The sequence below is a fragment of the Pelodiscus sinensis genome, chromosome 1, assembly GCF_049634645.1.
Source record: "Pelodiscus sinensis isolate JC-2024 chromosome 1, ASM4963464v1, whole genome shotgun sequence".
NCBI classification, from domain to species: Eukaryota; Metazoa; Chordata; order Testudines; family Trionychidae; genus Pelodiscus; species Pelodiscus sinensis.
The window spans coordinates 1,699,562-1,712,300 of record NC_134711.1 but is presented as its reverse complement, the minus strand read 5'-3'; the positions used below and the strand labels follow the sequence as shown (position 1 = coordinate 1,712,300).

At 58.8% G+C, this 12,739-nt stretch overlaps 1 protein-coding gene across 1 annotated transcript; it reads left to right on the top strand.

Annotated features, from left to right (window-relative positions):
- Positions 1-903: 903 nt before the first annotated feature.
- Positions 904-5,116, top strand: LOC142827933 (interferon-induced protein with tetratricopeptide repeats 5-like). Its single transcript, XM_075924557.1, has 2 exons — positions 904-1,180; positions 3,307-5,116. The coding sequence occupies exons 1-2, from the start codon at positions 1,155-1,157 to the stop codon at positions 4,703-4,705; spliced, it is 1,425 nt and encodes a 474-aa protein (XP_075780672.1). The 5' UTR covers positions 904-1,154; the 3' UTR covers positions 4,706-5,116.
- The last annotated feature ends 7,623 nt before the right edge of the window (positions 5,117-12,739 follow it).

Here is a 12,739-nt window from a genome sequence, read left to right as displayed (position 1 = left end):
GGAAATAGAAAGAGAAAGATACAAAAGAGGGCGAGGAAGCAGCGGGAGCCGAGAGCCCCTGCCTCACCCGGGGGGTAGGGACACGGTCCTACTGGTCCCTGCTCTGTGGGACTGAGGGCGCGTAGCAAAGTGCTCCCTGTGAGGGGTGGGGAGTGACCCCTCGGGGGGCTGGTCAGGTTGCCAGATGGTTCACGAAAAATCCCAAATGTCCCTCCCCCCCTCCAAAAAAAACACCGGGGAAAAAAATCTGTTGATGGAGAAAAAAGGTGTGTGTGGGGGGGGAGGGGAGGACCAAAGTTGTTGAGCAAAAAAAAAGGACACCTGGCAACCTTCTGTGCTGGGAAGCCCAGGGTGGGATTCTACATGTGCAAGCGTGTGAGTGTGAGTGCACACGCACACATGGACATACGTGCATACAGACACACACGCATGAATGAACACAGACAGACACACACACCCCACGGACATAAACACACATGCACACTCACGCATACACATGAACACTCGCACACGTGGCCACAGAGACACGCACATGCACACAAGAACACACATGCACACTCACTCCCCCCCACAGACATAGACACACACACACACACACACGTAAACATGAACACACACGAACAGAGACATACACACACATAGACACACACAGACACACACGTGAATGCATACAAACAGACCCACAAGAACAAACATGAACACTCACACAGACACACACACATGGACATTCACGCACACAGACATGCACAGGCAAATTGACATGGATATGGACTCACACACACACACATGCACACTTACGCATGGACACACCCAAATAGACACACACGCCCACGCCCAGATGTAAGTGTGCGTGGCTATCTTGCTCAGGGTAGAAATGTGCCTGGCTATCTTGCTGCAGCTGATAATCCAGGCAGGGTCAAAGCTGCAGATCAGCCGGGGAGCTGAAAGTGAAGTTTCAAAGTTTCTCTTTCCCTGGCTCACTCTCACTTTCGGCTGCGATTCATCCCACCAGCCCGCACATAAAGGGCAGCCTCCCTCTGGCGGGCACAGTCCAGTCTGGCCCAGACGCGAGGCAGGTCTCTCCCGGAGCCGGGCCCTTGGACACCTTGGGAGGAAAGGCAGAGCCGGGAGAGGAGCGTCCCTACCGGGCTAGGATGGGCACACGGCCGATCGCAATGAGGTAGGGGGCCGGGGCGCCGGGGGAGGAGGGTGCAGCGCGAGCAGGGACTAAATTCCGACTCGGGACGTTAGGTGGCGATTAATTTGCTAATCGAGCAGTCGAGGGCATTTCCCTAGTCCTGAAGGAAGGGCAGGGACAGCGCTGGCTTCCTGCTCGTGCGGAGTCTCAGCTCGGCTGCCGCGCCGCATCCTGGAAGGGACGGAGCAGCCGGTCCCCCGGGTCTCCGCACAAGCCCCCGTCCCCGCTGCCTCCTGCGTTATTAGGGACGGGGAGCTGGCGGCGAGAGCACGCCGGTTCGGACCCACCCACCGCGAATGCTGCAGGCCAGAGCGCCGCGGGGAAAGGCAAACTTTTGGAGGCTTCGCCGTATAGAAAGTGGCAGGCGCGTTACTCGGGAACCTCTCCCTCCCCGCCACGAGAACGCCTAGAAAACAAAGCCCTGGCGTCCGCCCTTCCTGGCTTTCAAAGCCTGTCCTGTCCCCAGACAGATGGGAAACCCAGCGGCAGTCGCTGGTCTGGAACCCAAAGGCATTGTTGGGAGGCAGGCAACTCGCCCGGTCCTCTACCTGCTGCCTTAGCACAGCTGCCGCTCTCCCTTCCAGGCTCCCCCGCGCCCTGCCAGCCCAGCTGGGGCTGCCTGGAATGGATGCTCCTCTGCCCAGAGCAGCGGGGACTGCCCTTGGCTGCCAGCTGGGATGCTACTGGTGGGCAAGCGGGACTGAGCCAGCAGCTTTGCATGGAGGTTCCCTTGTCCCTAATGAAGAGCAGCAGGGGAAAGGCGTGGGAGGGGGCTCGCGGGACCGGCTGCTCCGTCCCTTTCAGAACGCAGAGCGGCAGCCCTGGAGGTGGGGCGGAGAGGTTGTCCTGAGACCCAGCAGGGGACCAGAGACTAAGCCAGTGTCCTTGCACGCCGGCTGCTCTCAGTCATCTGAAGAGTGCAGAGCGGTGGGGGAGGAGGGGAGATTGAGTACTAGCTCCTGCTTCTCGGGCAGTCGACTACCCGTCCAGCTCCTTAATTCCGACAGCTTCCGAGCCTGCAATCCGGTTTGCAATCTCGGGGGCGGGGGTGTGCGTGCCCAGTCTCAGGTACCGTTGCTTCCTGGTGACTCTCCAGGCTGGTGACTCATTGGGTGAAAGCGAGCGCTTGGCCATCGGAGCTGACGCCTGTTTGCGTTGTTCTTTGGGCAGCTCCCCTGGCTGTGACTTGCCGGGTAGCACCTCCCTCTCGCTGGGTCTGTGTTCGTCCGTCCGTCCCTCAGCCTCCTTGGACGTGGCCTTTTTGGTGGTGGCACCGGCACTGAGCACTTCCATAGCACCTTCTGTCGGCCCCACGCTCCTACGGCCCCTCCTGTCCGCAGGGACTGAGCTCTCCCTTGGGGGATTCACTGTCCTCTCCCGCAGGGGGCTGAGGCCTGGGGGCGCAATGCGACGGAATTAGGGGAGCTTCTCCAGAACAGAGCAGGTCACTTTCTGGACATCCCCACATATATGAGGTTAGATGGTTCGTGGTTGCCTCCCCGCCCCCGGATATGTCCGGGGGGGTTCATGGTACCAGGGAGCCTGGCTGGTGGAAAATAAGAATTTAGAACATTGAGAGCAGCGCCAGTGACCAGTGTGGCGCTTGCAAGAGGCAGGTGATAGGACAAGCGGGGGCAGGTACAGTGCGGGGAAAGGTGGTAACTGGCCGTGGCTGAAACTTCACGGAGCTTTGAAAGGGGAGGGGGCGTAGGCCTGCAGGGCAGCAGAGGTCACAGAACACTGAGCAAAGGGCTCAGGGCAGACAATGTGGGATACTGGCGGAAGCCAATTCTCTCCACAAAACCCACAGCGGAGGCCACACTGGCTCTCCATTGACAGTAAACGGCGGCAGCAGGGTGGGGGAGAGAAAAAAAAAGTCTCTTGTAGGGTGGAAGTTTTTGTTGTCAAAATTGGGCATTTCCTCGACAGCAGTCGAATCGCAGTGCAAACGTTCCCCCTGTTTTGTTGCCAAAGGCAGGTTTGGGTGACAACATTTGGTAGTGGAGACCAGGCCTAAGGGTTTGGCTGCACAGCAGGAGCTCAGTACCCACTGCCCCCCAAGTTAGCGTGCAGCCCTGATCGAGTTTTCTTTTCCCCTCTCTCTGCAGCTCCCTGCCGCTGAAGGAGAAGCTGCAGGCCCTCCAGTGCCACTTCACCTGGGACTTTGAAATCAGGGACAAGGTGGACGCCGCTCACATCCTCCATACGGTGGCTCTCAGAGTTGCCCACACTCCCTACCCGAACCAGGCTGTGTTCCTGGCCATGAAGGCTTATCTCTGCCACCTGCAAGGGCGATATGAGGACGCTCTGCAAAGCCTTAGGGAAGCTAAAGAGTTCCTGGCCAGAGATCACCCAGGTAACGTCCCCCGCCAGGCCCTGGTCATTTACGGGAACTACGCCTGGATCTACTATCACCTGGCCCATTACGACGTGGTGGAGCGTTACCTGGACAAGGTGAGCCAGATCTGCCGCTCCCTGAACAGCCGCTCGCCATACGCAGCTCTGATCCCTGAGGTCCACGCACACAAAGGCTGGTCTCTCCTGGCGGCCGGCTTCCGCCACGGCCAAGAGGCCACGGAGTGTTTCCAAAGGGCATTGGCAGAAGACGAAGCCAATGGGGAATATCTTGCTGGGTCGGTAATCGCAGCCTATGCATTGTGGACCCACTTGTATGATCCTGTGTCTTGGGAGAAAGCCAAAAAGAAGTTGGGAGACATTATCCAGAAACAGCCACATAACTATGAAGCGAAGGTGTATTTAGCCCGGCTCATTAAGAAGGGAGATAGAGGCCAAGCTGAAGCCCTCTTGGAAGATGTGCAGAATAGCCGAGACCCTGAAGTTCTGAGGAATGCAGCCAAGTTCTTTCAATCAGAGTTCCCAGAGAAAAGAATTCCTATTCTACAGAGGGCAATATCGCTGGACCCCACGTACCATCTCCTGTACTACGACCTTGGTGTCTGCTACAAACAACAACTGGCGGTGGCCGACACGGGCAGGAGAGAAGAAATCTTGGCAGCGGCTACAGAGGCCTTCAAGAAGGCTGTGCGGATAGATCCCGCCTTTGTGTTTGCAAAGCTGGAGCTAGCTGAAATGCTCGGACAAAAGACACCTGGCTACCAAGAAGAGATTTATCTCAACCTCATGAGCGAGGTGTCCAGCCTCAGCAAGAGGTGCCAGCAGGCCGTCTACCTTCACTGGGGGGACTTTCTCCTCTACAAGCGGGAGTCCCTGCCCGAGGCAGCTGAGATGTACAAAGCCGGTTTCGCCATCCCAGACAAGTATCTGGAGAGACCACAGCTGAAAAGCAGGTTGCAAGAGGTGGCAGAGAAATTCCAGCAGAGCTCCCGGACCACGGAGGCAAAGGCCATTTGTGACTTCATTAACGCAAACGAACGCCCATGGGGGGAGAGGAAGTCCTCTGATGGCAACAGCAGAGCAGGAGGGTGGAGAAGTAGGGAAAATGGGGGATCCGCTACCTTCCTGGGGCGCACCAAGACCTGCTTCTGAACCAGCCCTGGTGTCCCACCCCTGTACCAACGCTGTCTGTGTTGCACCGGATTCTGGGTTCCTGCCTCGTTCAGACCCTGGCCCCTTCCTGCTGCTGCCTCTCATGATTCTCATCAGCGATTTGTATTGGCAGCCCCTGACATGCCCCAGGATCCCACCCAGCCTGGCCCCAGAGAGCCTGCGGCGGAGGGACCCAGCAAATCGACAGGGCAGCACAAGGGGACATGACTGCTCAGCCCAACAGACCGTGGTCTCAGCCCACCAGTGGCTCAGCCACGGCCGAGAGGGCCGGAAGCGTTGTGGAGCTGCATGGCTGTTTCCACTCAGAGGGGACGGAGCCCCCCTCCGGGTGTCTAAGCCTCTGGCAAACCTCCCCACAAGCTCTGCTGCTTTCTCACTCCCCCCGCGGGACCTCGGTGGGGAGTTTCCTCTACCCGTCGCTCCCGGAGCAGGCCCCCCGGCTGGCGTCTCAGACGTTAGCGCGGTGGAAATCAAGCGGCTCCCTTTGTTCTCCGCTGGCGTGCGAGAACCCAGCATTGCTCTCCACGGGGGTGGCAGCTCAGGGTATCTGAGCACGGAGGGTCTTTCCCTAAAGGGCTGTAAGCTCCCGGGGAGGTGGGGAGAAAGGGGGTGCAGCGGTGCGGGTAAAGGCCTCTTACCTGGCAGAGTCACAAGCCCTGCTGGGGGTGCCCAGTTCCCAGAGCCCTCGAGTACAGGGAGCCCACCAGGTGCTAGGGAAGCCACTCTTCGGGGCCCCACAGCCCTGCAGTGATGGGACCAGCAGACAGCCTGGGCCAGCAGGGTGCCCGTGAGCGGGGGCTGGGCTGGGGCTGGGGTGTGCACCCCAGGGTGGTGCTGGGGGCCTGTTTTGGTAGGAAGACTCCAGACTAGGGCCCTGCTTTCAGCCCCAATCCTGTTCCGCTGCAAACGTGGGCAGCCAGCCGGTGCCTGCCCCAGGGCTGTCCGGGGGTGGGGTCCCTCCCAGCGGCTCTGTGGGGTTACTAACCCTCACCAGGCCAGGCCTCGGGCATCGGCATCGACAGACCAACACAAAGCAAAGCAGCTTTGCATCCTCTTTAGATCCACTGCCCCAGCCATGGCCCCCGGGTGCTGCCCGTTCCCTCCTCCGCCCCACACAACTAGGGCACAAACCAGGCTTTTAAAAAGTCCATTGTCCTTGCTCTGTCGCTCCCCTCCTTCCTTCCCGTCGGGCCGTGGGGCTCCAACTTTTTGGCCCGTGGCCCGCCTGGCTCAATGCAGAGCCAATCGGTTGCTAATGGCAACACGCCACTAATTACGTCCTTCTGACCCAGTTATTTTGCGATTGCGGCCGCTGGGGGGAACCGTTCATGTGAACCAGTTAGAAAGGACACGTTCATGTGATTAAACCGATTAAACGCTTTAATGCTGTCATGTGAGTTTGTCAAACGTCATTTTAAATAAACTGAAACATTCCGTCCAACACAAACGGTTTCGATATTGTCGTTATGCCAGCGGTGGGGAACCTCTTCCAGGTCGGGGGCCACGGACCCCAGAAAATTCAGTCGGGGACCATGCAAGTGAGAGCCACGGGGAGCAGCCAGCCGCTCCGTGGGTCCTGCTGGGCTGCTGGCTGGGAGCTGCCTAGGTAAGCGCCTCCTGGCTAGAGGCTGCATCTGGCATCCCACCCCCTCCTGCACCCCACTCCTCATTCCAGCTCACCACCCCCTGCTTCCCCAGGTCACCATTCAAACCCTCTGCACCCCCTGCTTCTCCCCCAGGTCACAACTCGCCCCCACACCCTGCCCCCTCTGCTCCATCCCTCCCCCAGGCCAGAATCCCCTCCTGCACCCAAACTCTTGCACCCAGGCTGCAGCAGGATGAGACACCGCCTGCCAGTAGAATAGAGAGAATGTATTGCTTCTGCGAGGTACAGCACGGCCCGGTTCTATGTGGGCATTGAAGTGAGGGGCAGGCAGCCTCAGACCCCTTGTGGGAGCGATCCATAGGCCCCTGACCCCCCTGTACTCAGCTTCGTCTCTTCTCTTCATGTTTTCCCAGCCAAGACAGTCCCTTCTCCACACCACCCCCTCCCTTTGTCCAAAACCCTTCCCTGCCTCCTGAGAACGGGTTGGGCCAGGGTCCACCTGACATGAGGTCCCTCAGGCTGACCCCCCGCTGGACAGTGCTTACAGACGCAGGCCAGTAGGGGTCGTCCACAGGTCAAGCATAGCGCCCAGTGAATGCCAGAGTGTACAGCACGCCCACTACGTCACACCTGGCTGTCACGGGGTAAAAGGCAGGGGAGCACCCAAATCCGACATGCCCCGCAGAGAAGCCAGTTTCTAAACACTGGTGCCAATTTCCCTTGCCCTGTGGGTGGAGAAGGAACCACCCCTCGGATGTCTGTGGGCTGAGATCTGTGTGACACTGGTGCATGTGAAAGGGAAACCCGGCCCTGCATCCCCTCTGACAGCCAGTAGGTGGCGCTGCGCCCCCACATGCCCACGCTCCATCCCGGCTGTGAGGGCCCCAGGTGGATCAGAGCTGGAGCAGCTCTGGGCCCCGCACTGCACTGGGGGGTGTCTTGTGCCTCACAACTCACCAGGGGTCCCCGAAATCCAGGCGGCAGCTGGAGCTCATGGAGGAGGGAAATGCAGAGGGAGCCGCTGCCAACTGGGCTGGGAAAAGGGCCACAGATGGATCCTCGGGGGTGTTCTCCAGGCCACTTTGGGGGGATTGAAAAAGACTCCACCCACCCACCTACTCACCCACTTCGCAGGGCTCTAGCTAGTCCCTCTGTCTCCGCCCGCCCGTCCGTCCTCCTTCTTGTGATGTTTAGCTTGTGGTCTGAGAAAGGGAAAACCTGGCTGGGGCAGCCTGGCCTCTGGGGGGCTGACTCCTTCCCATCCCCCCACACGGCCTCTTTTCTGGCCCGCTTTTTAGACAGCCTGCCCCGGGCTACCCCTTGCTGGTGTGGCGCACCGGGGGCACGCCCTTCCCTTCACCTCTGCTCACCAGGGCGCTCGTTGGCAATCTTAGAATACTAGAATCCTAGACACTAGAACTGGAAGGGACCTCGAAAGGTCATCGAGTCCAGTTTCCTCATGGCAGGACCCAGCACCATCTGGCCCATCCCTGACAGGTGTCTGTCCAACCTGCTCTTAGATATCTTCAGTGATGGGGATTCCACAACCTCCCTGGGTAATTTATTCCAGTGTTTAACCACCCTGACAGGTAGGAAGCTTTTCCTAATCTCCAACCTAATCCTCCCTTGCTGCAGTTTAAGCCCATTGCTTCTTGTTCTATCATCAGAGGCCAAGGAGAACAATTTCCTACCTTCCTCCCCGTAACACCCTTTTAGACACCTCAAAATCGCCTCCAGAGCCCTGCTCAGTCTGCGTGACCGTCCCTGGCTTGACGTACGTCTGGCTTAGAAGCCCAGGCCCTGTTCAAGTCCGGAGCTGGCGAGCGTGCAGGTGGGCCTCAGGCGAATACACGGGTGTGGCCGTGCAACGTTTTGCCCCCGACCAGGGGGTAAGGCCAGACGGTAAATCGCTAACAAAACACTGGAACCGCTCAGGGTGATCAGGAGTAACAAGCAGGGCTAAGACGTGCAGAAGGATCCCGCTCCGGCATGCAGGACTTGGGGGCGGCGGGACGGGCGTGCCTTGCGTGTCTCGGAAGTGAGAGCCGCAAAAGGGGCGAGCGGCTAACGATGACGGCGTAGACGAGGGGCTGAATGAATCAAGTGGAGGAGGGATTGCTCGACGATGGTGGTGCGTGCGGCTGGGGCACGATGCGGCAAGGAGGGGAGTAAGCAACCAAGTGTCGCTTTGCGAGAAAAGGAGCTTTTGCAAACGTCAGCTTGGGAGATCGGGAACCAACGGGAACCAAGGGGTCAGGACACCCCTGACCTCCTGCCCAGAGCACTGGAGGGGGCCATGGGGGACTTGAAAGTGACTCCAGCTTGATCTGTAGTAAAAGTGCTGCTTGGTACTTGTGTTATAACGTGGGCTGCGTTCGCTCGTCTTGCCTGGCTCATGTTTCCTATGTGGGCTGTCTGATGTGCAAGAGTTCACGGAGGGCTGTAATTAGGGTTACCAGATGATTTCAAAAAAAATACTGGACACACTTGACCTCAGATCGGGGGGAGGCGGTGGCCAGGCAGGAAGCAAGGCTGTCCGGGAGAGATGGCGGGAAGCTGGGCTGACCAGGAGGGGGTGGGAGAGGGGCTGGCTGGGCGGGGGGGAACAGGCCAGCAGGAAGCAGAGCTGGCTGGGAAGGGGTTCGGGGGGAGTGGGGCTGTGTGACGGACCGGGCCGTTTCTGGGCACAGCTGAGGGCATCCGCTCAGGGTGAATTGCTCAAATCCGGGGCTCCTTACAGCCCCCAGACTGGTGACCTCTCCAAACAGGCCACAAACCAGTCCCACAGAGCGCTTCAGCAACCTGCCTGAAGCCTCCCGAGCAAAACCCCTCCGACACCCCAGCAATACCCGTGCCCCAGATGGCCCCGGGCCTATACAAAGGTGGGAGTCCTAGCACCCAATCCCACCTACCCCAAACAAGTTCTGTCCGGTTCCAGGAAACCAGCCACAGATCTCTGGCCAATTTACCCTCTGGACCTTACCCACAAATCACGCTGGGCCAATCCTTTAGAATCTAAAACTAAAGGTTTATTACCGCAAGAAAGAAAAGCATGAGAGTAAGGTTGTTAAAGAATAGTACGTTACATGAACCGAATCTCCCAGTCCTCGATGCAGGCTCTAGCAGAGATGTTACAGCTGCTGGTTTAAAAGTTCTTATTGCACATCCTACGATCAGGATGGGTTCACAGGTCTTCCGGGCTCTTCGATCCCTGCACTGCTGCCTCTGGGATGAAGTGCTGAGCTGAAAACCAAATGGCATCGACCACATGGCCTCTTTATACCTCCTTCCTGGCCTCTTCTAGTATGTAGCAGGTCACCTGGTCAGAGGCCAATCTCTGTGTTCCTTGCTGGCTGCTCTCAGGTGACAGCCCCCATTCTTTGGGTGTGTCCCTGGCCCATTGAGAGCCATTGTCTCACAGGGCCTCGGTAATTAGCATGTCCACAGGCCCGGCCCTGCCCAATGCTTAACCACATGCAGGGAAATCTTCAGTGTCCATACAAGTACATGCTAATAATTGCACACACAGACATTATACAAACACATGAACAGCGTACATAGGATTATCAGATAATAAGCTTCTATTCAATACCTCACACGGCCCCTCCTATACCATTTTTGGGGCCAACACCCCCACCTATGGGTGCATCAGTGATCTGGCTGCTCCCCTCAAGATCCAGCAACATGACAGGCTGGCTGCGGGAGATGGGGGCGGAGGGGGAACTGGCCGGCAGGGAGTGGAGCTGGCTGGGAGGGGAGTGGCGGGAGCGGGGCTGGCCAGGGGGTGGAGAACCGGCCGGTGGGGAGTGGGGCTGGCTGGGAAGGAGATCGGGGGGAGCGGCACTGGCCAGGAGGTGGAGAACTGGCCGGCAGGGAGTGGGGCTGGCTGGGAGGGGGTTGGGGGGAGCGGCGCTGGCCGGAGGAGATGGGGGGGGGAACTGGCTGGCGGGGAGTGGGGCTGGTCCGGGCGCATGCAGATCCCTGTCTGGCGCCCGGTCCCGGCGGGGTGCACGGGTGAGTCCGGCCCCGGAGATTCCATCCCACCAGGCCCCCGCCCCCCTGCTCTCTACTGCGTCGTTGCGTGCTGCCTGGCTGGTAGGCGCACACACACTGGGTGAGCATGTCGACCAGCCAGGCAGTGCGCAACTACGCACTGATACTCATGATCATAATACAACTCACTCAGTTAGAAAACACCCTGCACTTCTCTGTCTGGTATTTTCTCCGTTTGTTTCCCGGGCAGACAGCGCAAATCCCGGACTGTCTGGTTCAAACCAGACTCCTGGCCACCCTCGCTGGAACTGCTTACGCTTTTTAATAAATAGGGAAGTGGTTACGTGTCTCTCTCCGGGCTGTGCTGATTTCCCTCGGATCTAAAAATACATTGAACCGCAGGCCACTCCGCGAGTGCACCCCCCTCCTTCAGGCCAGGCAAAGTGCATTCCTGCGGCCCCCCTCGCTCCCCAGAAACCCCAGCCTGGCCCTGCCTGGCGCTCCCATGGAGCGTGCGCATTAGGGCGGGTGCTACCCTGGTGCAATGCGGGGCAAGGAGGGAGTGGGTGCGTCTCTGGGCGCACGGCTTCCATGAGCACCCCCCCCCTGGGGAACCGCTGGGAAAGGTTTCTGGAGTGACTGGTACGTCCACGGTGGCCGAAAGCGCTCGCGTGGGCCCCGCCCCTCTGCCAGCCGGATGCCCGGGTGGGGGGGGGGCTGGCTCGGAACAAGCCTTTCCCCCCCAGCCCAGCCCTCGTTATTGGGGAGGACTCATTCCTGCCAACCTGGCCGATGGGAGCTGGCAACAGGGGCGGGATAACAGGCCTGGGGGGAGCTGGGCCCCTCCCACGAGCCTGGCATCCCAGGGCCTCAACCCTGCAGGGAACCGCACAAAGGCCAGGCGTGAGGTGACAGAGTCCGGCTGCTGCCCCTCCAGCTCCTTCAACCCTGGCCAGGGTCCCACAGAGCCAGGTGCAGTGTGTGTGTGTGGGGGGGGTGTGTGTGTGTGGGTGGGTGGGCAGGGGAGTGTCCACAGGAGGAGGGTGGGTGATGGGTTTCCTGCTGCGGTGTGTGTGTGTGTGTGTGTGTGTGGGTGGGTGGGTGGGTGTGGGCGGGGGAGTGTCCATGGGGGGGGTGATGGATTTCCTCCTGCATTATGTGTGTGTGTGTGTGGGGCGGGGGGTAGTGTCCACAGGAGGAGGGTGGGTGATGGGTTTCTTGCAGCAGTGTGTGTGTGTGTGTGTGTGTGTGTGTGTGTGTGTGTGTGTGTGTGTGTGTGGTGTGCGGGGGAGTGTCTGCAGGGGGAGGGTGGGTGATCGGTTTCCTGCTGCAATGTGTGCGCGTGAGTGTGTGTATGTGTGTGCGTGCGTGTTTGGGCGGGGGAGTGTCCGCAGGGGTGTGTGTGTGTCACTGGTTTCCTGCTGTCCCTCCTCGTCTTGGGCCCCTGCCAGCTCTTCACACGATGACTCAGGAGACTGAAACTCGAGAAATGAAAGTGAGCGGGGCCGGGAGGAAATAGAAAGAGAAAGACACAAAAGAGGGCGAGGAAGCAGCGGGAGCCGAGAGCCCCTGCCTCACCCGGGGGGTAGGGACACGGTCCTACTGGTCCCTGCTCTGTGGGACTGAGGGCGCGTAGCAAAGTGCTCCCTGCGAGGGGTGGGGAGTGACCCCTCGGGGGGCTGGTCAGGTTGCCAGATGGTTCACGAAAAATCCCAAATGTCCCTCCCCCCCTCCAAAAAAAACACTGGGGAAAAAAATCTGTTGATGGAGAAAAAAGGTGTGTGTGGGGGGGGAGGGGAGGACCAAAGTTGTTGAGCAAAAAAAAAGGACACCTGGCAACCTTATGTGCTGGGAAGCCCAGGGTGGGATTCTACATGTGCAAGCGTGTGAGTGTGCGTGCACACGCACACATGGACATACGTGCATACAGACACACACGCATGAATGAACACAGACAGACACACACACCCCACGGACATAAACACACATGCACACTCACACATACACATGAACACTCGCACACGTGGCCACAGAGACACGCACATGCACACAAGAACACACATGCACACTCACTCCCCCCCACAGACATAGACACACACACATACACACACGTAAACATGAACACACACGAACAGAGACATACACACACATAGACACACACAGACACACACGTGAATGCATACAAACAGACCCACAAGAACAAACATGAACACTCACACAGACACACACACATGGACATTCACGCACACAGACATGCACAGGCAAATTGACATGGATATGGACTCACACAAACACACATGCACACTTACACATGGACACACCCAAATAGACACACACGCCCACGCCCAGATGTAAGTGTGCGTGGCTATCTTGCTCAGGGTAGAAATGTGCCTGGCTATCTTGCTGCAGCTGAT